Source organism: Chaetodon trifascialis, chromosome 24 (genome assembly GCF_039877785.1).
Source record: "Chaetodon trifascialis isolate fChaTrf1 chromosome 24, fChaTrf1.hap1, whole genome shotgun sequence".
Lineage (NCBI taxonomy): Eukaryota > Metazoa > Chordata > Actinopteri > Chaetodontiformes > Chaetodontidae > Chaetodon > Chaetodon trifascialis.
In genome coordinates, this window is record NC_092079.1 from 6,684,619 (window position 1) to 6,711,417 (window position 26,799).

Below are 26,799 nucleotides of genomic sequence, written 5' to 3' on the forward strand. Positions count from 1 at the left end.
TCAGCCTCTTCCATGTGGGGTGTGTTTATATATGTGTGTGTGTGTGTGTGTGTGTGTGTGTGTGTGTGTATGAGATCCTGTGTGCATTATCTACATACTTACCTGTGTGTGTGTTCGTCTGCTGTGTGCTGAGTGAATCTGGGATTGTCGAAGGCTTTTCCCCTGAGTGGATGCTACACACATACATGCTTCACTCGTGTGTGTGTGTGTGTGTGTGTGTGTGTGTGTGTGTGTGTGTGTGTGTGTGTGTGTGTGTGTGTGTGTGTGTGTGTGTGTGTGTGTGTGTGTGTGTGTGTGTGTGTGTGTGTGTGTGTGTGTGTGCGTGTGCGTGTGTGCGACATACTGAGGGTATGAGGCTGTTCTCGCTGGTGGAACTCCTACATTTTGGCCTGAGGGTATACATTCCTTCAAACTGCGTCTGCTGATACACGCACACTTGCCCACTCAAACACACACACAAGAGCAACACTTCTAATTGACAATAGCTCATGTAGCTCACACATTTCATCCTCATCCCTCCTGAGTATGAACATAAACTATGCGTGTGCGTGCGTGTGTATTGTCAACCAGTCAGTTCCTATTCTATTGATGTGTGGCCTTGAGGTTACCCCCTCTTCCCATGATGCTTTTCTACATGCACAGCCTACCAGGAAGCACAAAAAGAGTTGGAGAACATGTTTAGGAACTCCCCACGGCAGACACACATGCACATACAGTACAGTTAAAGATAGTGTCATTCCTATCACCCTTGCCCCCCCACCCCCCCCATGTGCGATGCTGTTGTTGTGTCAGCTGGAATTGTTGTCAGTGGATCCACTTCACTCAAAAAAGGACTGCTGAGATTTCATCCAGGCTCCTGTTTTATTGTTTTGAAGCTCATCAGAATATTTCTAAAAATATACGGTGCATTTAAGATAATCTGTATATTTTAGCGTTGTATAGGTGCGACATTTTGCTCATATTTACTGAGATTTGGTTGTTTTAGCTGCTTGTTTCACACGAATGAAATATTTTAGGACATGCTCATGCATGTATTCGGCCTCTCGTTTGTTCACATTTTAGGCGTTAAAGGTAATCTGAAGCTACGATCCGGTTTGTGCTGTAACAGTGTTCCCACATCTCATTAATCGACTGAGTGGGTGTTTTATTATTGTTACTGTTAGAACACGAGGAAAACAAAACCCAAATGATAATAAAAAGTCGAATTATCCTTTAATTATTCTGAGTCAGGGAGTAAACACAGGCACAAATCTCATGGAGACGGTGGCAGCCACGTTTTTTTTCCCCCACGTACCTGTGTAGGAAAAAAGGCTACAGAAGAGACAGATGGCTGCCTATTTCTAGCATAGTCTAGCAGTTTGCTTTCAATTAGCCGCTAGCTGTCAGGCGCGAGGTAGATGAAGCGAAGGCTTTTGATCCCGGGCCCAACGAGAGGAGCTGCTCAGCGTGCCTTCTGCTTCGTCGTTTCATCGAATTCAGTGGACTTCATTAGAAAATGGAGAACTGAGAAGCGTTCGCTGCGGATCCAATTGGTTATGATGAAACCTACTATCCCCAAAAAGTAGCAGGAAAGTTTGTGTCGATATGAGAAAGATGCCATTGTCATATGGAAATGTAGAGGTGGATGCCCAGGCTGCACTCGCTTGCAATCGTCGAAATCCGGTTTCTCCGCAGCCTCAGCAGCCTCATGCTGCGTCACCACAGGGACTTTGGTGATATGAGTGGATCCCTGTGCCGTTCAGCTGCTCCGCCACACTGAGAGGGAGCCGGTGGAGGTCACACCCATGCTCCTTTGGAAGTGTTTTAGCGTGACTGATAAGACACCCCGAGGCCTCAGCGCAGACATCCTGGTGGTATAATGTCTCCCAGCTGACCCGCCGGGGCCAGGTGGAGCTCGAGGAAACCGGAGACTATAAAGGAATCGCTCCTCGCACAGCGCGGAGTCTCAACGCCACTGCTTCACATTAGAGCTGCTCTCAGTAATATTGTTCTATAAACAGTGGATCAGATGACAGTGTTTAAAGGGGTCAATCCGCGGTTTTCGACTCTTTAAGCTCATTGTTGTGGTTTTCCTGCCCATGGTCTCTGCTTTCATCAGCGTCGTCTCCAGCAGCAGGCAGCTGTTTTTAAGTTTTACATCCGCTGTGCGCTACCTGTCCAGCACCAAACAGCAGACAGACAACATTAGAGACCAGCCGGCAGCAGCAGCTTCACCACACGACAGGACGATTAAAGAACGTGAAACCCTGAGCGCTTGTTCTGGCTCTTTGTGCGGGCGTGTTGCTTCAGATACCAGCAAGATGTTGACATTCGTTCCAGGTATTCCAGCTCCAGAGTTTGAAAGCGCATCAAAACACTGCGCAGCGGTTTGTGATGTTATGACAGAGGATTTTACAGCTCTGGAAAGTGACAGCTATTATTTTTACTGTCAGTGATAAACAGTAGAATTGGCCCATTCATGTTCCAACGTAAACCAGAATCAGCCTTAATCAGAAGGTCGGGGGTTTGAGTCCCACCTTGTCCTGCCCTACAAGATCTCAAGCGAGGCTCCCTAGGTGTGTTCATGTGGGGAAAAACTGTTGTTTTTGACAAGCTTCTGTCAAATGAGCAACAGTTTCCTGAACTCAGTGAAAGTCTATCCTTCAGTGAAATGTAAAGCAGCTGAATTAAGGAGGCTGTGCGTCGCCACAGGCTGTGTGCAGCTCCAGTTTGTGGTTTTATGATGTTTAGCATCTACGCTGCTCACTGTCTTTCTGTTGGAGAACTTCCACCTTCACTTCATTAACCAGTTTGCCTGCATGGAGCCAATGTTGGCATCATCTTCACTCTTCTTCATATATTATTTGCAGGGCATTCATTATTTAGCCTTTATATATCATACAGTGTGTCAAAACAAGCCTGGCTTGTTTTACATTTTTGAACATCTGCATGAAACTTGCAAAACAGGAGTGAATAGCAGTGAAAGGCTGACATGGCTGGTAACAGATGACTGTCATCTGCCTGCACGCACAGTAATCTGATTACATGTTGCATTAGCTGGGATTTATGATGTAAAAGGTGCATCTGCTCAGTGTGTGTCAGCCGTACTTCCCCTCCATCCTGGGAGACACAGAGGGTGTTGACAGAAAGAAGGAACGGCTCAAGTGTCTTATTCATATCTGGTTTTCCTATCACACGCACACACACACTGCACACACATGCCTGCATGCTCCAGCGAGACCAGAGCGTCTCACATGCCTTTGGTTGTTTTGGCAGAGCACGACATTCTTCTGTTCCTGGAAACCACTGGCTTTGCCATGGCTGGGAGTTCAACTCCCTGCTCTGGTCAGTGGCTGCCGTCACTGCCAAGGTTAGCGGTGCACTTTCGTCTCCTCTGCTGCTTAAAAACATATCATTATTGTGGCAGACAGCCATGAGCAAACACACACGCTGACCAAACACGGAAAGCCCGGCCTCGCGCCCTCTGAGCTCTCATTGAAGGCTGCACTTCCTCGTTTGCTGTCGTCTTTCCTATGAGGACGCGTTTCACCATTTGCTGATGTTTTATTGAACAAACGATGGAGAATAATCGGTAGATTTATCAACAATGAAACTGATTGTTAGTCGCACGCCTGCAGTAAGTAGTGCCTTTGCTCTTGAAACACACCAATCAGTTGCAAATGAATGTCACTGCTGCTTTCACTGCAAACTAAGAGTCTAACTCCAAGTAGCTTCTTAAAATGAACACACGCAGTGCGACGCAGATGAAAGCAGCGTGTTGCGTTATTGACATTGACCTATTTTCCTCACTCTGCCTCCCCGAGCCACACACTAATAGAGTCTTTTCTTCTTTTTAAAGCTTGTTTTTTTTTTTCTTTACACAATTTCTGCTCTGCTAAACGCCACGGAGAGTGGCAGGAAGTGCAGTTCATGCTCGCCAGGCTCCGTTGTGAAGGCACGGCGTGAGGTCAGCAGCATCGCTGGCTCTTTGACGAGGGATTCGGGGGTTTGCATCACCCATTCTGCAACGATTATTGATATATGCATCAATTATTTTAGCAATTAATCCTAATCTATGAAGTGATTCATGTCCTGAGGTCCTTTAATGACTAATCTGTCTATTTGAGAAGCTTTATTCAGCAACTGTTAGGTGTTTTCACTCCATGCTTCAATACTGCATGAAGAAGATCGGTTCATTTTGAATAAATAATCAGTAAAACAGCTGTCCTGGTTGTATCTGCAGTGATTTGTACCCACATCTCTTTGGCTCTACACGGAGAAATGCTGCGTGTTCGCGTCGCTCGACTAAGTGAGGCGACATTTCAATGTGAGGGAGAGCGGCACGTGGCTAATTGGCAGCGAAAGCTTCACATGTTGTCATCGATCAAAGTGTGTGTATGTATGCGCGCGCGTTTCACAGCAGATGGTGACAGTGCATGAGTGTGTGTGTGTGTGTGTGTGTGTGTGTGTGTGTGTGTGTGTGTGTGTGTGTGTGTGTGTGTGTGTGTGTGTGTGTGTGTGTGTGTGTGTGTGTGTGTGTGTGTGTGTGTGTGTGTGTGTGTGTGTGTGTGTGTGACGTTGAAAATGACATCACACAAACCCCCTCCTTTGCCAAACACACAGTCACTCTTGTATTTATAGAGTTTCGAGTTGTGTGTGCGCACTGGTGTTTGTCAGTGTTATGTATCGGCATGCCGACGCACTCTGGTTTGCGTCTATGACTGCTTGTGTGCACTACAGTGTGTGTGTGTGTGTGCGTGCGATATCTCACAGTTTAGCAGGTGGAAATCTTTTTGTGCATTTCCCGCTCATTGACGCGTAAAGGTGCAATCTGGTTGTCTGACTGAGAGTACCTGCCTCATCACCTGCACACACACACACACACACACACCTCCTCTCTCACTGTAAATAGTGTTATCGCAGGTCTATTTCTGTTGTGTTTCTCTATCTCTGCTCTCTATTTAAAGAACCAAAGAAAGAAAAGAAAAGCAGGGTTCTCTTTGCGTTTGTGTGCTGATTCTAGAACGTTGTAAAATGACCAAACGTGGCGATGACTGATGAAAGTAACGCCCTGCTGGGATGGGAATCATTCCTCTGGAGGCAGCACAGTCACTCGCTGTGTGGTGTGATGAGGTTTGAGTTGTTCATCAGGATGCTGATCCTTCCCTTGAAACTGGTATTAATTTCAGACTCACTCATCCAGACAATTAAGAATGACTAGGATGATTAAGTATATACCGTGTGTATAGCTCCTATTATGTTGAGAGGATGGAGATAACCTGACGTTACACCCATGTGGGATTATTAAACATCTTTCCATCGAGCATTGTTCCAGCATCCACACATGTGGGAAGCCTTTCCACAAGAGTTTGGGACCTGGCTGCAGGGATTTGCCCCCATTCAGCCACAAGAGAATAGACATGGATTGAACATCATTTAACCTCATGCTGCTGTTTCCTTTAATGGGTTAGGGTTAGGTTTGAGTTGGGTCTTGAACATTACAGATGAGTTCAAAACCCAAAAGGACATGAGTTATCAGACAGTTCACCAATACTTAATAACCTTGTTCGTACATGTTTTGTCATTTAAAGCATCTCAATGATTGAGTTTAATTTTATGCCTTCTCGCATTCTCTCTGCAGAACCAAGCTTCACGCTGACCCTTGAGCCCATCCTGAACGCCCAGATGACAGCAGAACCCACAGAGCTGGCATGTCACGTGACCAACATTACACATTTACCCCTGGGAGGCCGACTGGGTGTCAGCTGGGAGCACACCACGCTTCCTGGTACATTTACCTCAGCCTTTGTCAATGCGTTTTCCACAGAATTCATACAGACTCACTCATTTGTGTTCAATCACCTGCAGGTATAGGGGACGATCCTCAGGCCTCACATCACATTGGCTCCCTGGACGGCCATGGCAACCTGTTGCCAGGAGCGATGTATTCTGACAGGCTTAAGAGTGGCGCGCTGTCTCTGACCAGAGTTCAGCCCAACACATTTAAACTGCGATTCCTCCGCACGCAGGTAGCAAAACAGAGCGCGCAGATCGGTCGTTCAGTTGAATATGTTAGGACGTTAATGTTGGCTCATTTTTCATTCTGTCTGCAGGAGATCGACATGGGCCAGTATGTCTGCACTGTGTCTGCTTGGAGCGTTAACAGTCAGGGTGACTTGGTGAAGGCGGCTGAGCACCAGAGCTCACCACAGACGGTGCAGTGGGTCACTAAACGTAAGGAAGCTTTGTTTATCTGCCCTCCCTTCATCAGTACCTGTTTGTTGACAGTAACTTCCTTGTGGCACCTTCATAGTTATCTCTGCACGTTCAACATTCATCCTAACACTCCACACAGGTCGTGTTCTGAGATTTAATGAGCTTCTTTTTTGGAGAAATTCAGAAAAACAGCACAATTATCTCACACTCATGATTAAGAAAACTCAAATATGCTGCCAGCCAGGCATAGCAGCCCTGCTGCTGAGTTTTATGAATAAGCTGTAATGCCTACATATCAGTTCCAGACTTCATAGTGAAATCCCTCAACATAACAACAGACCTCTTGTCTCAGCCTCTCTTGTTCACACACACACACACACACACACACACACATGCAGCCATGCAGTTACATCATGGCTCAATTAGCTAAATTGAGGACAACTTCAGCATGTTGGACTGAGATAGAGGAAGTGTGTGTTGTGAACAAGAGAGCCTGCTTTAAATCTGAACTTCACAGTGTTATCTCTTATCACTTCCTGTTGCCAAATGTCGGGGATTTCCCCGCTGGGACACTGCTGGGTGGGCTGAATGATGTTCAGTGATGGATGGATTGGTGGTATTTTCAGGCCCCTCTCTAAACGTCGTCGCCAAGCACATCCGTGAAGCCTCAGTGGGCGGGGCGACCTTTGAGATGAGCTGCACCGTGGCCACTGAGAACCTTGGGGAAGTGGGCTACTCTGTGCTCATCCAATCACAAGACAGTCTGGAGAGCAGCGTGAGGACCATCATGACGCTCAGCCCTGACAACGTCCTGCAGCACGGAGGAGCCACGGACCCCAACAGGAGGTACGTATCTGTTTACATGTGTACAGGACATGACCTCTTCAGTGAAGCACCAGAGTCTGCGCTTTATTTTGAAATGTATGTATGTCTCTGTGTCCACTTAGAGACAGTCTGGTTCTGACAAAGTCTGGTCCGACAGAGTTTCGGTTTCGCCTGGCAGGCGTCCAACTGTCTGACAGGGGTTACTACTGGTGCGACATCACCGCGTGGACAAAACAGCAGCCAGGACAAGCTTGGACGAGGTCCACCAGCGCAGAGTCGAACAAAATCAAGATCGACTTTCAGGAAAATGGTGGGTCAACGTGTGTGTTTTCACTTTCACTGAGTGTGAGAAATATTTCCGGGCTTCGTCCAAGTGAGAAACAGATATTCCAGTCACAAAATGTCGAATTCAGAACGAGCAGCTGATGCGGTAAAACATGAAACAGATTGTCTTTGCAGTACATGTCACAAGGTTTCACAAATGATCTATTCTGTTTCACGCAGCGTGCCTGCTTTTTTGGAAGCTTTATGGACTAAGTTTTGTTTGGAGTCCGTTTTGTTTCCCAAACCAAAGAATTCTAAACTCTGATTTCACATCTCTGGCCGCCGTCTTGTCAGGAAGTCAAGCTGCAACAGGACGGTATCATTAAAATGACCATGAAGGTGAATGATTTGTGAACACAGAGTTGGAAATCCCGGCTGCTCTGCACACCTTGCCGCTCTGCTGAGCTCAGGCTGGCAGGGTAAAACACCTCTGCCGTGCTCTGTCACTGACACACCGCTTCCTCTTTCTAATGTTTCCCATACTCCTCTCGTTCTCACTCACGTGCTCCTAAAGCAGTCTGTTCTTTTTAAGAAACTGTGCTCATTTCATGAAATTTCCACGAACCAGGCTGTGTACAAAGAGCATAACAGAAGACCAAATGTTGGGAAAATACTTTCCAGCTCGGTCGTAAGATGGATCATTAATTTAAGTCCTTCAATCACTTATTCACTTTCAAAACAGTCTTTAATGGAGGTATGAAGCAGTTCTGATCTGTATTTCTACACACATCATACACACATCCTCCGCCAATACACTGTTAGCGATAACCAACAGAAGTTCCCCAATAATGTGCAAAAAGGAAGCTACACACACACACACACACACACACACACACACACACACACACACACACACACACACACACACACACACACACACACACACACACACACACACATACACACACACCTTAAGCCCTTTGACGCCCACCACAGCCACTGGCCTACTTAACTTTCTTTGATCTGACTGGGAAGTGGGAGACAGTGGGACAGTGGGAGGAGGACGAGGAACAGGAGCATTAGAAGGCAGAGGAGGACGAGGATGAAGGTGATGAGGAGGAACACAAAGTGAGGGAGACGGTGAGGTGGACTGAGGAGGGAGGAAGAGGAAAGGCGGAGAGGGAGAAAAAAAGGGGAAGTGAGGAAAGGAAAAAGGAGGAAAGGGAGGGGAGAGTGGAAGAAGTTCTGTTTTGAAGATGACTTTTGAATTTGAATTCGAAGTCGACACAGACATGCTGAACTGTTACATAGAAACAGATTACTCATAAATGGATATATCATTATTAGATTTAAAAAAAAAAAAGTTGGCCTATGGCCAGTTTCCAGTATGTTCGCTCTCCTGGGAGTGAACCCCCCCCCCCCCCGAGACATTGCTTTGTGGCACGTCTTTGCAAGAAGACGAGCATTTTGGACCGTCTGAATGAGGTTCGTGGGAGGCAAAGAGGCTCTAAGCCTATAGGAGCAAAGAGAGGAGAGAGAAAGGAAGATGACAGCAAAGAGAAGAGATCGACTGAAGACCATCTTCTATCTCTGGAGAGGGAAGGAACCCTTGAGCTTTAATTCCTTTTTCTCACTCCATCATTTGCCATTTTTCCTCCCCCGTTCTCTCAACTATCCTTTCACTCTCTCACCCCCCCTCCCCGTCTCCCTCTACCTCTCTCGCCCCTCTCTCCCTCTCTCTCAGGGACCTCTTCAAAGTGAAGCCCTTTGGCCAATCAGCCAGCTGCAGAGATCTGCACCGCTGCTTTCCTTTTCTTTCTCTGCCTGCGTGCACGTGTGTGTGTGTGTGTGTGTGTGTGTGTGTGTGTGTGTGTCTGTGTGTCTGTGTGTGTGTGTGTGTGTAATCTTTCAAGTGTTCAAGTGTGTGTATCCAAGTCGAACATTTTTAGTTGACCCCACACAGAGCAGCACCCCACCCCCCACATACACACACACACACACAAACACATACATGCTGACAGCGCTCAAGCTTCAAGCTGAGCAGTTTTCAAGAACCCCTTATACTTGCCTTAGGGGACGGAAGTTCTGTGCACTCAGTCGTGTGTGTGTGTGTGTGTGTGTGTGTGTGTGTGTGTGTGTGTGTGTGTGTGTGTGTGTGTGTGTGTGTGTGTGTGTGTGTGTGTGTGTGTGTGTGTCTGTGTGTGTGTGTGTGTCTGTGTGTGTCTGTGTCTGTGTGTTATGAGCACATCCACAAACTGGCAATTCTCCCAAGGTTCCAGCTGTATCTTGAATGTTTCAGACGTGTTGTGGTGTTTCAGCCTGCACAGGGATCTTCTATGAGGACGTATATGGAAATGCAAAGTCTCACAGCACATTCGCTATTAAATAATTCAGTATTTAAGTGATATCGGTTGTAACATAAATATGGAGTGGCCAGAGGAAAAACATGTCATCTTTTGACTAGAGTAAGACCAGCATCTTCCTACTTGAATTGTATTTTATGGCTTAAGATCTGGGGGCTGCACGGTGGCGCAGCAGGTAGTGCGCGTGCCTCACAGCAAGAAGGTTGCCGGTTCGATCCCCGGGTCAGGCGGGGCCTTTCTGTGTGAAGCTTGCATGTTCTTCCCGTGCATGCGTGGGTTCTCTCCGGGCACTCCGGCTTCCTCCCACAGACCAAAAACATGCTCATTAGGTTAATTGATGACTCTAAATTGTCCGTAGGTGTGAATGTGAGTGTGAATGTTTGTTTGTCCTTTTGTTTGTCCTTGAATGTGGCCCTGCAATCGGCTGGCGACCGGCTCAGGGTGTACCCCGCCTCTCGCCCACTGTAGCTGGGATAGGCTCCAGCCCCCCGCAACCCCGAAAGGGATAGGCGGTATAGATAATGGATGGATGGATGGCTTAAAATCTGACCCTGCACACATTTCCACTCAAGATTTTAAGGTAAATTGTGTGTATGCACAATTTTGATCTGATTTTTATTATTTAGGTCCTGTAGGTTATTCCTTAAACTCCACACAGCAACTCATTTATAGTTTCAAATGAAGGTGAAGGTATTATTCAATTAGATCAGTCATTAAATCTTGCCCTCTGGTTTGACCCTCTGATTGTTGGGGGGTGTGTTCCAAAGAAGTGGTTTTCATAATTTGGTTAAACTGAGGACATTTTAAAATCTTAATCTTCATATATCTTAAAGTACTATAAACCAAAATATTCATGCACACATCCCCAGAACTCCACATTTACATGCAATCATATATAGCGTGTTCATTTATTTAGATGTATGAATGCTGAATGCCATCTCACCAGACTTTGAAAGTGCCCAAGGCAGATGGAGATTTCCACCTTGTGACCGAAGAGATCAGCTGGGATTGTAAACTGACAGCATGTACATGGCTCCATGTACTGTAGGGCCAGACCAGTAAGTGCTTTGTGAACTAAGAGAGAACAGCAGGTTACCAATGAAGGGTAACCTGGGGAGGACTGGAGCTTTGTGGTCTGATTTCTTTGTCCTAGTTAGTACTTGCGCAGCTGAGTTCTGCATAAACTGTAAGCGATGGATTGATTTGTTTGGTGCATGTCGTCGGCATATTTATAGTAGCTAATGTTATGTCTGTTAATAATGTCGCCAAGGGGAAGCATATGTAGGTTGGATAGAGGAGGACCCAGGATGGAGCCCTGCGGGACCCCACACACCAATTCATGTCTGGAGTCTCCAAGTGTTGGTAGGATTCAAACTACAGGAAGATTGTGCCAAATAGACCCAAACAGTGACTTAACCTTTTCAGCAAAGTCCCATGATCCACTGGGTCACATGCAGAGGTTAGGTTTAGGACTATTCCGACTGATTGTCACCATAGATCCTTGTTCTATTAACCATTTTTAAAAGAGCAGTTTTTGTGCTGTCAGACATGCGGAAGCCAGATTGTCTGTAAGATTTTACTTCAGTTGCTGATTTACAGTACAATCTTCTCAATAATCTTACTCAGGGGAAAGACGGCAGCCTGGAGAGAACAGTTCACAATTGACAAAATGTCATCTGCTAAAGAATTAAAAGCAGATTTTGAAAAAAGACGCTGAGAGTGGATCAAAGGGCTGGCATAGGATTTGAGACGATTTATAGTGTCAGTGAGAGCTCTGCAGGCTACAGTGGAGAAATGCTTCAGACCGTCAGCACACAACGGTGCAGTTGTGTCAGTATAGAGTGAAATTATTCGGGATGTCGCGCCTGATGTCTGCAAAGTTAATGCAAGCTGCATTGGGCGGTTGAGAAAGGATCAAAGGAAACAGCAGAGGGTTTATCAGTAGTTGAAAATAGGTGTTCTGGATCATTTTTTGTGGGTCTAGATCAGAGCTGAGCTTGGCCTGTTTTAGACGTCTGTAGTCGGTTCTGAAGGTGTGTTTGAAGATGTTCCGGTCAGCATGCACTTTTGATTTTCTCCACATCCTGTCAGCTGTACGGCAGTCTCTTTCGAGCTGCTGCTTCGTGAAATGCCGTCTCAGCGTTTGGTGCGCCGTTATTGATACCATCTGTCAGAAGAGAATTAAAGCAATCAGCCCAGGTATCACAACTGCTGCTCTCGGATAAAGGCCCCAATGAGAACACTGAACTGAGAAAATGAGTTTGAAAGGACGGCAGTGATGTTTCCCAGGTACCGTTTCTGGACATGTCCACAAGCGATAACTTGACATTGATAGCGCTTATACTGACAATTTTGTCATGTATGTGCCTGTGCTGAGGAGTTGGGCTCATATCTTGTTGGGTTTGGTCAAACGACTGGAATAAGTTAATTGTGGAGTCATCAATGAGAACATTGAAATGTCCAAAAATGATTATAAATGACTAGATGACTATAAGTGATTTATTGATCAGGGAGAATGATGAGGACGAGGTGATTGGGATTAGCTTTGGAAATAACTAAATGTTCATGTCAACAGACCTTCCAGAGATCATCACAGGCATAGTGGTTGGGCGAGGCACACAAAGGCGGCCTTGTTTGCCTCTGCAGACCAAGAACCAGGATTTAGACGGGACAAGAACAGACTGAGACCTCGGGCTGTGCCCAAAGAAGTGCTCTTGACTTTATTACTGTGGAATCTGAGTGGATTGAAAGCTGAAACTGACTGCATCAAGACTTCAGGCATTGTTTTGTAGTGCATGAATGCTGCCCCAAAGAAGGAACAATGAATATATGATATATGTGTGTTAACATCATCATTTTGGGACTAACTACTGAATTGTTTCTCGAACGCTCCTGTTTTTGATTTGCTCACTGACAGCTCGACCAGTGCCAACACCCAGGGACGAAGTTTAATATCTGTCCACGTGCTGTTTGTGCAGCAGTACATCTATCATACGGCACGGCACGTGACGCCATGAGTAATGCAGCGTTCTTGGGGAAAACTGTCACATCTTAAATGTGTATCAAAGACGATCTGATCCACGCACTGTAATACACAACATCGCTGTAGTTTTCTGTGGCTTTTCACTGAAGCTGAGCACTGAATTTGTACATTATGCTTAATGTTTGCAGCCGGCTAAATGCCACACGAGTGTCTCAATCCAAGAATGGCAGTTGGTTTGTCTGTCCATCTGTCCAACTGCCAATCCATCTGTCCCCATTGCTTGAGTCTAGAGTAAAATATTACAGGACCACACTGACATTTGGTAGGATCAGGGGGACTCCTCGGGAGTTTGATGACACCCCTCAGCCTGTCTTCTGATGCCGGATTCGAAGCAAAGGGTCTCCTTGTCAAAAATTTGAGGACCGTTGTGACTGCCTCGAGTCCATCAGTCCAAATTTTTGACAGGAAATGTCAAAATGTAATCCGCAAATTAAACCTTTTTTTTCCAGTGACAACATGTTGACATGTCACAGCAGGAGAAGCATCCTGGTATTGTGGCGCGCTGGCTCACTGTCACAACGTCACGGCTTACTGTGACATTTTGTTAACGTTATTAGAAACACCTCTCTATTATGATGAGCCAAAATGTCTGTCGGAAAAAATGCCTGTGACAACTTTGCACAACAGATGTGTCATATCAAATCGGCAATTGCCATGAAATGTGCAGAGCAGAATCACTTCCACAGAGGTGAAGCCTCAGGATTTTAATGAGTCCGCGGTCTCTCCGTCACTCGTTCTGTCCAACGCTTCTGTATTGGGAACCTCGCAGCCTCCAGGGGCTGCTGGCAGGACTTAAAACATTTATCAAACAGTGATTGTTCGCCTGTTCCCACCTTCTACCCACACATTTGAAAATGAGCCAGAGCATGGGAGAGGAAGGGGGTGTCAGTGGTCTGAACATTTAATGGAAATCCACATTTAAAGCGTTATTATGACCTCATGAAATGGGGCGGGGTCAGGATATAGGCAGTGAGGATGCCTCCACAAATGTCAGCAGTCTGCTCTGCTGGCTGCTTGTATGCTTGCGGTTAGTTTTTCTGTAATCTATTTTCGTCGATCTCTTTTTATCTGCGCCACAGCTGGTTCCTCCTCGTGAGTTTCAGCATATCAGAGAGACTGCAGACTGCGACTTTAAAGCGAGGTTTACTGAAAGCTGAGCCGAACACAATTTTCTCCGACCGAACTCGTGTCTACTGCTGCTCCTCTGGGACGCACATGCGGAGTTATAGTATGTGTAGGTTTGAAAACAGTCGGTCTTTAAATGCATCCTTTTGATCCCGGCTCAGCTTCTCTGATGTTTGCTGTCCGTGTCAAAGGTTTTTTTTTGTTTTTTTGTTTTTTTTTTTGAATAAAGATTATTTAAGCTGATGTGTTTTTGTTGCAGGCCCGTCTTTCTCCATCGCCATCCAATCAGACGTCAGCAGTGTTTATCCATGGGAAACAGCCAAGATGGAGTGTTCGCTGAGCGTCTCTGGATCCTCTCCAAAGACTGGTACAACGCACACACGCATACACGCGCACACACACACACACACACACACACAGGTAGACCACACATACTCGATGTTTCCTCATGCACGCTTATAAATCACGATCACTTACTGTTCCTGTTTTTCTCGAGTTCTCTGAATGTTTTTTTACACAGATGCATAAAGAAACACAGATGTAACACACACACACACACACACACACACTTCCACTGCGTTCTTCACCTGCCAACCTGTCAACACCACCGCTAATAAGAATGATGCGACTTCCTCATTTCAAATGGTTGTATATGTGAGGGAGACTTTCTCTTGTCTCTGGCTCTTGTTAACACACACACACACACACACACACACACACACACACACACACACACACACACACACACACACACACACACACACACAAACACACACACACACAGACGTCTGAATTCTTTCCCTTTCATTTGTGGGTGTGTGTTTGTAGCTTGAAATGCTGGTTCTGTCTTGTGGTGTATATTATAATAATGTTTCTGTGGTAAATATTACCATTCACATCTGATCTGAAATGAGCTTAATATTATCAGTTCATGGTTGCATTCAGTCAGATTAATGCAGAAATAAGAAAACTACTGCACCGTGCACTAAGCAAACAGCTCCAAATGAATCCTAATGTTGCTCTGTGTCAGCTGGATGAGTGGATAGGTCAGGAAACACACTCCACGTTAACTTTATAAAGTGATCAATGAAGGGAAGTGCCCTCTGAAATGTAGTGAAGCCAAAAGAGAGGCATCATAAAATGGAAATATTCAAGTAAAGTACAACTGCATCAAGATTGTGCGGGATAATAAATGTACTTGGTTACATTACACCACAGAAATTTCCCCATAGACTTCAAGAGAATAGAGAAGAAGAACCTCTGCTTCCTTCTTTTCCTCAGAAACTAACCATCTGCAGTGCAACCCACCACGATTCCCCCTTCACTCCGTTTATCTATTTCTCCTTCTGTCCCACCCCCTCATTTCCTCTCCTCCCTCACTCTAAACATCCATCCATCTCCTCCCCTCCCTCCTCTTCTTCGTCACTCCTTACACTTTAACTTAAGCACATCACATGACGCCGTGTTTCACTCACCACCTCCTGCTGCCCATCTGTTACCATCCCTCTCCTTCTCCATCTTTCTTTACTGTCCAACATGTGTTTTTTTTACATCCTTCCTCAATGTGTGTGTGGTTGTTTGGAAATAACAGTCATATAAACATATATGGAGCATATATGGTTCCTCACTGAAATGTATGTTTGATTTTATGCCCATACGTAAAAACAGTATTCAGCGGCAGCAGTGGAACGCTGCAGGGATTGGTGGGTTGGTGGCGGTGGAGCACGCTCTCTCAGACAGCTGCTCCACGGGAAGAAATTCCCCCTCAGCATCACAGCCGACAAGCTACGCATGGACGCGTTCACGATGGGAAGGAAGGAGGGAGGAAAGGAATGCTGTAGTGTGCATGAATATGTTGGATTGTATTGTTACTGGCAGTAATAGTGCAAGAGTGGAATAATGTGCTTTTAGTTGCGTTGAAGGGGCAGGTGTGGTCCATCGAAAGAACAAAAAACAGCACGTTTTTCCCGCTTTCAGCCCTTTTCGATCACTCAGGAACAAAACTAGGCACTAAAAGTTCCTTCCTGTTTGTTCCTCTTTCTGAAGATGAGGCAAATCAGACCAATGATGGAATAAAACATGCGATGAAGGAGGTCTTGTTGTTCTTCGTATGTGCTGTTGCGTTGTGTTTTTGTGATGATTGAAAAGGTAAAGAAGTCGGGGCGGCTCCCAGGCCCAGCAGGGTGTCGGGGATTTTTGTAGCAGGCACTGAAACATTGAGAAGCAATGTCTTTTCCAGACAACAGTGTCCCGGTTACTGTGTATAGATCTCATTATGCACAATTTTCACTGGGACTACTTTTTGAAAAAGACTCCACAGAGTGTCTCAAGTGAGGTCCGCTGATGAATTTTTCAGATTCTCAGAGACAGATATTTAAAAACCTGTGCATGAAATAGAGACAAAGGCGAGATGCTGCTGAAGGATTTTTTTCCAGTGTGGTGTGTTTGTGTGTTTTGGGGTGAAGTGTTGAAGTATGTGGTTTGCTGTGCAGTCGCTGTAACTCATGATCTGTCATGGTGTGTGTGACTTGTGTGCGCGCTGCGGTCAGGTTTCAAAGTGAACTGCGACTAAGTGCTCTGCAGCCAAACACCCAACAAATCATTCCTCACGTCAACACACCTGCGTGAGTTTTACTACGTTTTATGTCTTGCCCCCTGCAGCAACATTTCATCAGTTCCACTAAACAACTGATCTACTTTCACAAGTTGCCAAGTTACCTCCTTGACAACGGCGCTGGAAACCAAAGGAGAGCAAGTTGTTCATTTTTTAAATGGGCTCAGTAATTTCCTAAAACAGCTGGACACTGTAGTTTCCCCCTCAAACGTTCCCCAAACAGGGGTAAGAAGAGCATTACTTGGGGACTATTTTCAGCTGCAGATTAATCCACAGTTGGTCCCCAGCTGAGTGCTACCGGCAACAGGACGGCATTTGTGGGATTGAGAGCGACAATGTGTGTGTTCATGATAATGAAGAAACACGTCACCCAGTGTGACATTGTTGCTTAATTAGTGTGTTTGTAGTAGTTTTTGGACAACAGTTGACCTCTGTGGCACAGAAGAAAAGGATAATTCAGAGTGCTATGTGGAAGGATACATGCATTTTTGGAATTGATCTTTGACAAATGACAATAAATCAGTATGTTTCTTTCATATTTACCATTGTACCATTGCCTTACTATTGATATTGCTGATGCTAATCACAGAGTTCCACAACGGTTTTGCTAACTCGTATAATGCTAACGACCTGTCCTGAAGTGGCGTGGTGGCGTTTACTCTTTCAGTTTGGCAAACCGGTCGAGCAGCTCGAGGAAGGGAAAGCGTGAGTGACACACAGGTAAAAAGTCATACAGACAAATTAGCAAGCCGGTATCGAGTGACGTGTTAAGAAAGGTGTGGCGTTTCTGTGGCTTTGAGCAACAGCCAAACCTTCACTTACCCACATGCGCACATGCACGCACGCACGCACACACTGTTGCTGAAGGATCCCATCTCCTTTTATTGTGTCAGAACAATGAGCTGTGAAGGTGAGGTGCTAACGAATCGACCTGTCGTTTGTGCAGGAACTCACACACACGCCAACACATGTTGGAACAGTGTGTGTGCCTCAGCTAATATTACTCAACTGAAATAACTGTATTGACCTGCAGTGTGAAGACGAGTGCATGCCGGAACAAAGGCGCTGCTTTGTGGTGGAATATGCTGTCACACCCAACGAAAAAAGAGGTTTTTAAGTGTGTGTGTGTGTGTGTGTGCGTGTGTGTGTGACACATTCCTCATAAATGGCTGAAGACGGCTCTCCTGTCGGAGCTTGTTTTATGACGTGCATGGTGAAACACACGCAGAATATCCCTCATTCTTCCTCACTGCTGAGTCAGATGGTGAGCATATTTGGTTACACATTTAGCCTTTTATTCGTGCAATGATTGACGACTCACAGGTAAATGCATAACTGCGTGTGTGTGAGAGGAAGAGGAAGAGAGAGACCTTACATGAACTGCAGTGGTGCAGCACTAGAGAGGCTGCATAGAGGCTGATTGTGTTACCGATGGCGGTATTGTCAGGTTTTGTCCTGCAGCAGCGAGCCCTCGGGGTGGAATCATCGGGTTGGTCTGTCTGGTCCTCATGATACCGGCTAGACATCAGCGTGTTAGCAGTGTCGCTGTGAGCGTGTTAGCATGATGACTCCTCTCCTGTTAAGGCTCTAAAAACAGTGGCAGTAAATCATCAGCCCATTGTTACAGCTTCTCGACACTTCTTGCACGGCTAATCATTTGCTAAATTAAAGTCCATAGAAGGAGTGTTTCAGCTAACATTTAGCGTCTGACCCTCTGCTGTTTGTGTTATCACAGCGTGCTGCTGCATGCGGACACACAGCGTTCATCAGCACTGGAATGACTGGCATGTTATCGCAGTGAAGGCAGTGCGTGTTCATGAGGCGCCGCACACTTGAAGTCAGTGGCGGTGAGATGACATCACCATTAGAGATATTTTTCTCTCTTTCTCTCTCTTTTTGAAGCCACTCAAACTGTGACAGTTTGTGTCTTCTCAACACGTCGCTGTTTCTCTGCTCTGAAATTCTTTTGTTAAAATAACAGTGTACCACTCTGTTCCTCCTGGGAGAAAATAAAGCTTTGTACTTCACTGGTTCTCACACACACACACACACACACACACACACACACACACACACACACACACACACTCCCTGCCTCCAAAGAAGGCATCAGCCATACAGGAAAAGAGGAAAAAAGAACGTCGGACAGCCGCAATTGTCAACTGTCGATCAAGATGATTTAATTTAGATGCAGCGTGTCAAAGGGACTAAAGAAGGAAACTCAACTTTCAGCCGGATATCACAATATATCAAATGAGTGTCATCACAGTCTGTATTTTTATGCTTTCCATTTTAAAACACCCTGTTCTCTGTACGCTGTTACTTACTTAAGTATTTTTTCCCTGAAAGAGTCGTTTTTGATGAGAATTCCTGCTGAATTCTGGTGTCTCAGCTCCTGGTATGAAACACTATTCGGTGGAGCAATTAAGCGTCTATTCATCTGGCAAAAAAATCTCCATTTTCTACAAAATGACAGAGGGAGAAACAGTATTTGATAAAACTACAGTGGTGCCTGTATTTTTGATTATCAGATAATGCTCTTGGTTGTAATTGCAGGAGCTCGTTTAGTCTTTTTGTGAAGCAATAAGGTTACTGGAACATGCTGCAGAGGAAATTGCAAAGTTGATAAAAGGAATTCAGATGTTGTTATCAGGCGCAGGCATGTAATGAAAATCCAATAATTACCATTTCATTTCTATTTAATGCATTTATGCCCCGATTCCTCAATCGAGCTTTTGAAGTGGAAGCTGATGATTAAAACTCGATCTGTTTGCGAGTGAGTCCGTTTGCAGATCCGACCGTTACGTGTTGGAAAACATTCGCATATTACAAGTGTGACTGTTTTAGCGTCGAGTTACTTTCAACCAGCTATTAGCACTTAAGTTACTCAAGCAGAAAATCGGCTTTAGGCTTCGCTCGCAACTCATCTCACGCTCATTGATAATGATGAAATCTGCGGCGACATCACGGCATGTGGCTGCCAGTCACAGGCGTGCAACATTCATGCCAAGAGAACAGGAACGGCTGCTGTGACGTCACTAAATCAAGTACAGCAATCAGTGTTTTTATGCACCCACACTCAGCTCTGAGGAGCGTTCTAGCGTCTGTCAGCTCATTGTTTCGACAGGAAGCTTTTTTCCAAAGAAGTCGAATTATTTGCAAACACGTTTGGCATTGCATCTTCGTGAAGTGACAGGTCGGTGTTGTAGCTTGTTTTGCTGCCCCCAAGTGGCCAAAAAAATCAGAGATTGCAGCTTTAAACCGTTGAACCTGATTGGTGTGAAGTTGATACTGATTAGTTTTCTTTGCATCATCATATCCCAGGATTCCTGCTGTTTGTCAGGCACGGCAGGCAGACACGTGGATGTTAAGCAAATATAAATGAATGAGAGGTACAGCGGCAGCTTTTTGAAATGCTCACAGGAACAGGTGATTAACGTCTGAATAGTGTTTTAAAATAACTCAGTGTTATAAATATAACGACACATCCTTCTCTCCTCTTTTGGCTCCTCTGCTGTTCAGTTCCTCCTCGGTCTCCCCCCCACACACACCCCCCCCACTCTCACCAAATTACCCAGCTGTCTTTGCAGGGCCGACAGGCAGCCGTTAATTAGCCAATCTCACGCTCCGTTAGCCAGCCGGGGAGACAGAACGAGGTAGAGAAAGAATAGACGGCGAGATGGAGAGAGAGTGAGAGAAAGTGGGAGTGAATGGGGAAAAAGTGGAGGGAGCGAAACAGATTGTTAAAGTGGAAGAGAGTGAATAGAGGAGGCAGTAAATGGAGGAAGAGTGGCTCGAGAACAGCATGCAAAGTTTCCTGAAGAGAGAGAGAGACGAGGACGAGAGCAAAAGGAGAGGAAGGCAGTGAATTCTAACAAAGTGGCGAGAGAAAGAATGGGAAGAGCTGTTGAGCAGAGAGGAGTGAGAGGGATGAGAGAGGCTGGACGGTGAAGACGATGAAGTGGTGAGGTGGTGAGAACGGATGACAGAAAGACAAATGATCCTCGCTCCATTAACTGTTTCTGGTGAACCAATAACAGCTGCAGATATGTGAAAAAAGCCAAACTTTAGTTCATTCAAGAAGTGCCGGTTCAGGTTTTGTCACCGCGCGTCAGTTTAATCCAGGTCATCCCCTTCTTTTGCTCTCAGGGTGGCGATTTTTGGCTGTCCTGTTTTCATGTCCCCTGAACTTTCCCGCAGCATCACAAAGCACGTTCATTTCAATCCGAACAAGCTGCACAGTACGTCGTGATTGTGCAGCTAATAACATAACCAAAGACTCTATCCATGCTGCTCGCAAACTGTTCACAAATCGGCCATCTGGGTGGCACTACAGGTGCCCCAGAGCCCACACATCCACGCTCAAAGACAGGCTTCCCTCAGCTGAACCCAGCTACCCACCATACTTTTGTCTTTTTTTTTATTGTGTGTCTGTTTTATTCGCTAATGCATAACTGTGCAGCGCAGGGGTTTATGGAACAGCGTGAAAAGGCTTGGCAGCTGAATTTTCTGTCATGATGTCATGTCATGGAAACAAAGAGTTGTTAGCATTGTGTGAAAAGCAGATTTGGCCTCATAGTGGTTGCAACATTCCTGTTAGCATTAGCAGAGACTTGAGAGAAGACGCATGCAACTTAGTCAGCAGTCATTTTTTTCATTTGTTGTCAGATAGGAGTATTCAGCCGCCTTTAGATGACTGCAAAAAAAGAAATCAAAGCTACTGCTCACTTTCAGGTGTTCAGCAGAAGAGCGAAAGGGGTCTTGACTCAAAGCATCAAACGCTCTCTCACACTGGATATTTATATTGTAGTGAAGAAGTGGAGAAAATGGTAGCTAACGAAACAAAGCCGAAGACGGAAGAGGGGCTGGAAAGCAGTGGAAGAGGAGAGGACGGGGTGACAGTAAAACGTAAATTGAAAATGTCGAGCAGATCGTTCTGAACAGCAGAGCGGCGCCATCATCTTCACTCCATTAGCTCTTCCAGTTAAACAGGAATGGGAGTGGAGAGGCGGCTTCAAAGGGACCCTCAGAAATGGCAGATTTCAGCGTGATCATACTGTTTTCCATGTGCAGCAATAAAACGTCACTCGGGGGGGTTCAAGTCTGTCAGAATTTCAATGTGGTCCACAAACTGCATGCTCTGTCAAGGTAGAATAAGGTGTAATCGCTTCTAGAAATCCACAGATACGTCTCCAGGGACAGTTCATTTATCTCACGCAACCGATAATATTCTGTCTGTATTGGCCAAAACAAATCTGCATATGCTCACAGATAATATTCAATGCCACAGGCACGCTGGAGCCTGTGAGACGGGGAAATGAGATCAAGGGAGGCTGGTTTCAGCGACACAGCCGTGAGCTTCAATGCTTGTTCGAAATCCAAAAACCGCTCAGCACTTCAGAAAACTGTGACACAGGACTTCATTTATCCGGTGACAATAATAACGGCACAATCGACTATTGTTTATTGTCGAGAGAATCCCCACTTGTCTCCACTCATGCAGTTGGGAGTCATCCTGTGGAGAAATACGTGCATGTAAGTGAAACAACAGGAGGAAAACGATGTGTTCAGGGGCTTACCGCGCAGCCCCGAGAGGCTACACACACACTCTGGACACCTGCTCTGTGTTGGTTTGTTGGTTTTTAATCATTGAGGCTGACTGACTTAATATTTTTTAACATTGATCCATGCCTGAAGTGGCAAAAAGAAATAAAAAGCCGCTCTTGTTGCCATGTTGCTGCGGCTTAGCTTGCAACGTTTCTCTGGGTGTAGCTTCAGCGTGGTGAAGCTTCATTAAATATAGAGCGAGCTGTAGCTTAGCTCAGTACACTTTCTAAGTAGCTTTCCCAACACTGCCCATAATGTAGGTTAATTAGTAAATGTAATGTGATCCTTTCTCGGTGTTAGACAAAGAGGAGGATTAAGCATCTCAGCAGCATTTATGTAAGTGCAACCGTCAGTGTACCACAGGGCCTATCTATGAAGTACGTTTACACACAGACGGATGCAGCAGAGGAGGCTTTCCTGGGACAACAACACCAGCTGAGCCCAAGTGAAGTGTGGAGATAACGTTAGCTGTGGCAATGTGAGACCACGCAGAAAGCAACATGAAAAAACCAGCGTCCCACATCCAGCCTACAACTCTGGTGATTTAAGTGGCTTCAAATGTCTCTTGACTGTCCCTCAAAATTTAAATGCATCGCTCCAGCGTGTGATGCCACTAGCCACATTAGCCAGGGAACGTCAGCAGGCTGAGCAGCAGAATAGTCAGTCCAGAGACATAAAAATGTTTTGAATTCTGTGTCCTTGAGCTTCAGTTTTGAGGGCAATTCTGTTTTGTATTGGTACCTCAAAGCAGTCCAAAGTCAAATAGCTTTCAAACCAACATTTAGCCGTTGAAAACCCAAAATATAACCACCGCCCTCATGAAAGATGTCGTCGTGCATCTGTGCAACTCAGTGGTCGTGCACTCAGAAGGCATCTGCAAGGAAAACGTGCCAAATATCAAGTCAAATTTGCATTCATTATTAAGCATGCAGCGAGTAACGAGGGAAACTTTGCTTCCCGGTGGCTTTGTTTCTGTGAGGCTAAATAGTGTTTTTATAGTGTTTAGTATTCCACTCTACCAGTGCTGTCCTGCTTTATGGAGCAGAGAACACACACACACAGTTTCATTAGAAGCTCTGGTGGTAATTGTCAGTCTTCTGTGTGTGTGTGTGTGTGTGTGTGTGTGTGTGTGTGTGTGTGTGTGTGTGTGTGTGCGTGTGCGTGTGCGTGTGTGTTTCAGGCAGTTTTACGCCTTGGACTCTCCTCAAGGGATTAATCCAGAGAAATCCAATCAGACTGTCTTCATTTCCACAGACAGCCATTTTAGTTTTATTAGCTCCGACAGGAGCCAGATATTCTATTAGAGATGCACTGTAGTTCGCCCCCCCCCTTTTTTTTTTTATTGAATCTGCTTCACCACCTAAAAGTGTTATTAGTGATGGCGCTGACAGAGTTGTGAAGTTCTGACACACCATGTTGTCAAACTCGTTCATGGACGAGTCTGTCAGATGACTGCTCAGCCCGTCACCCCCCCAAAAGAGCCCCATTGTTCCTGAATATATCAGATGGTCACCGCTCAAACAGCAATGTGGTCTTCAACAAATGCCTGGTTTGTATTGATGTTTGTGAATACATTATAATGGACAGGAGAGCTTTGCACTGGGACAAAATATCCACCCTGGACCAGACCGACCCACCACGGTCAGTCAGAGGTGTGATGAGTAAAAGGGAATAAAGGAAGATGAGCTCGAACTGTATCCTGTCTGTCGACGAGCTGTGCAGGGAGGCAGTGTAAGCAGAGCCTGCAGCTTGTCAAGCGACTGCTGGGAGTCAGTGAGTTCATGAGTTCACGGGGGGCGTAGAAAGGTCCGTATAGTTGAGCAGAGGAACAGCTGTGGGCAGGAAGGCTGTGTGTCAGCCTGCTGGTGGAAGATCACATACTCCCATATAGCACCTCCCATGAGGAGGGGGTGGGGGGTGTCTCTGCTGATGCTACGTGCTCTCCAAAGACTCAGCTTGAGATGCGCTCACATTGCCGAGCGCCTCTTGCTGTTGATTCGCGGCCGTGCGATAAACAAAATAATCTCCTCAGTCGCTCGGTATTTTCAAATCCCCTTCGCTCTCTCCTTCGTTCGCCGTCCTCTCCGCCGCCGTCAAGAACAAAGAAAGTAAAGGACGGACGGCTAACTGTGAGAAAGCAGAGGCTTTCTAATTATAGCTCCGCTCCTCCAGTATGGGTGTCACTGCTGAAACAAGCAAGCGGAGTTCATGCGTCAGTCCTGCGGATTTATGCAAAATGCGTCTTTGATCATGAACGGTGGTGTCAGACGTTAACCTGGTGTTATCAGGACGTCAGAGAAACACACGTGTTTGACTGTCAGCTCGGCACTTTTTCCACGATGTGATTATGTAAGAATACAGTGATTCTAAAAGGCATTCGGATAGCTTCCTGTCATCGCAAAACACGTCCCAGTAAACATGTTGAAATGCCATGATGACACACACCCGATCAACGTCGTCATGGTCCAACATTCATGACTTATAGAACTGACGCTCAGCAGTATTTCTCTACTCAGTTCATCATTTCAGCCATTTTTCAAGCAGAAGCGTCCATTCGCTGCTTCTCAGATGTGAGGATTTGCTGCTTTTCTTCGTCGTAACTCACCGTTAATATCTGTGGTTTGAACTTTTGGTCGGACGAAACAGCCAAGTCGAAATTGTCCCCTTTGGCTCTGGGGAAATTTTGGATTTCATATCAGTCAGGTGGACAGTTAGTCCAGAGTTGTTATTGTCGGACTTGGTTCCTTCATTTGAACCTCTCCTGCTCTAATCATCCGTCAAGTTCAGGACGTGATTCTTGCACCGGGTCACACCGAGTCCACAACCCAAGAGATCATCATTCTTATCACTCCCATCGTTCACCGTGCTCATGATCTCAGCCTGTTTTTCTTCTGCTGAAGCGTGGACTGATGGGAGCCCCGACTAATAGACGGTTCAGCTTTGACGGAGGGGTCCTCACTGTCAGAGAAGTCCTCACCCCGCCCGTGCAGACGGTCTCAGTGGAATATAGGCTTACACATCAGGCAGGCCTCATGTGTGGACAATATGTCTGCTGAGGAAACAGCTTGGAATACTTATTTTAAAGAGACCTTCATCAACAGTTTGTAGCTGTGGGGAACCGTGTTGGCTTTCTATAGGATGTTAATGTGCAAATCAGCTGTGTGTGTGTGTGTGTTTGTGTGTGTGTGTTTGTGTGTGTGTGTGTGTGTGTGTGTGTGTGTGTGTGTGTGTGTGTGTGTGTGTGTGTGTGTGTGCTTGCTTCGTCCATATCTCGCTCATAAGCTTTGTGATAATCATATTTGAGGTAATGAATCATTATATTCAGATAAACTCTCAAATATCAATATCAGGATCAATATCCCCCATCGGTCCGGCTGAGCCACCCAAAATTACTTACATATTGTTAAATAGAGGAACAACTTGCCCTCAGTTTTGCCTTTCTTGAAGGCGCGCTGCTAAAACTTTAAAGTGTGGCCTGAGGGAATCAGTACAAAAAAATGCTTATGGAGTATCCAAAATAGAACGGCTTCACACTTCAGGAGCACAAACGTCCTCACTAACTTTCATGGCAATTTGTGTTTTTCATGTGTACATTTTACCAAAGTCGACCTCTTGAGAGCATGAACGAATGCCGTAAAAAGTCCGACCAGTAGGAAGGAAGATGACTGCTGTCTCCTTTGGACTGAAGTGTCACACGGAGGGCCAGAGCTTTCAGACAACGATCAATATTAAGACCACGGGACACTGAGCGAAAACCGCGGCCGGTGCTATCACTGCCGCCGCTGCTCGCCCCACGACTGATTTTTAATGATGTAGCACTTGAATATTAAAACCATTAGTGACGAGAGGGAGAGAGAAATTGAGATGTGATTCATTACTCTGCCCTGGGTGAGTTCACTCCTCCTCTCCTCCGTCTCTCCCTTCATCATACTCGCTCCATCCTCTTCTTTCTTCCTCCTCATTTCCCCATCTCTCATCCTTTTTTTTAATCATAATTGTTTTTCATCATCATTTATCTTTTTTTTTTTCACGTTGTTGTTCTCAAAAGTTCTCTTTATTTTTTCATCTGTATCCTCTATTTGTCTCCGAAATGACAGAGGATGACTAAGACTCCGAGGGTTTTTTTTATTGTGCTGTGTGTTTGTGTGTGTGCGTGTTTGCTTGTGTGTGTATGTGTGTGTAGGAGGTGCAGTGTTAATAGTCCTTCTCTCCCTGACAGACTAATGACTAGTTTGTGCTTCTCTCTCTCTCTCTCTCTCTCTCTCTCTCTCTCTCTCTCTCTCCCTCCCTCTCTCTCTCTCTCTCTCTCTCTCTCTCTCTCTCTCTCTCTCTCTCTCTCTCTCTCTCTCTCCCTCTTGTTCTTGGAAATAATTAGCTTGCTCTCCCCCTTTTCCAAAGATTACATCCATTATCACATATTCTGTCTTTTGTCATCACGAACTTCCTTTGCATGTCACATGTCCATCTCTCTGCCTCTGTCTTTTTCGTCTTTCCTCTTACCGTGGAGGAAGGAGCAGCAGCCTGTGTGTGTGTGTGTGTGTGTGTGTGTGTGTGTGTGTGTGTGTGTGTGTGTGTGTGTGTGTGTGTGTGTGTGTGTGTGTGTGTGTGTGTGTGTGTGTGTGCGTGCGTGCGTGCGTGTGTGTGTTAATGTGGTGATAATGGAGGTGTTTTGTTGGTTTGGACTGCTTTCCTGCTTTTTGGTTATCTTCTTTTGTTATGTAGTCATCGTAGTGAAATTAGGGCGAGGTTGCACATCCAGAAAT

At 45.7% G+C, this 26,799-nt stretch overlaps 1 protein-coding gene across 1 annotated transcript in view; it reads left to right on the plus strand.

Moving 5' to 3' along the window:
- ptgfrnb (prostaglandin F2 receptor inhibitor b) overlaps positions 1 to 26,799 on the plus strand; it is a 46,279-nt gene that overhangs the window by 14,320 nt on the left and 5,160 nt on the right. The window contains exons 6-11 of the mRNA XM_070957826.1: positions 5,621 to 5,767; positions 5,848 to 6,008; positions 6,093 to 6,213; positions 6,822 to 7,041; positions 7,143 to 7,330; positions 14,075 to 14,182. Coding sequence (XP_070813927.1) covers positions 5,621 to 5,767; positions 5,848 to 6,008; positions 6,093 to 6,213; positions 6,822 to 7,041; positions 7,143 to 7,330; positions 14,075 to 14,182 — 945 coding nt within the window. The remainder of the gene's footprint in view (positions 1 to 5,620; positions 5,768 to 5,847; positions 6,009 to 6,092; positions 6,214 to 6,821; positions 7,042 to 7,142; positions 7,331 to 14,074; positions 14,183 to 26,799) is intronic.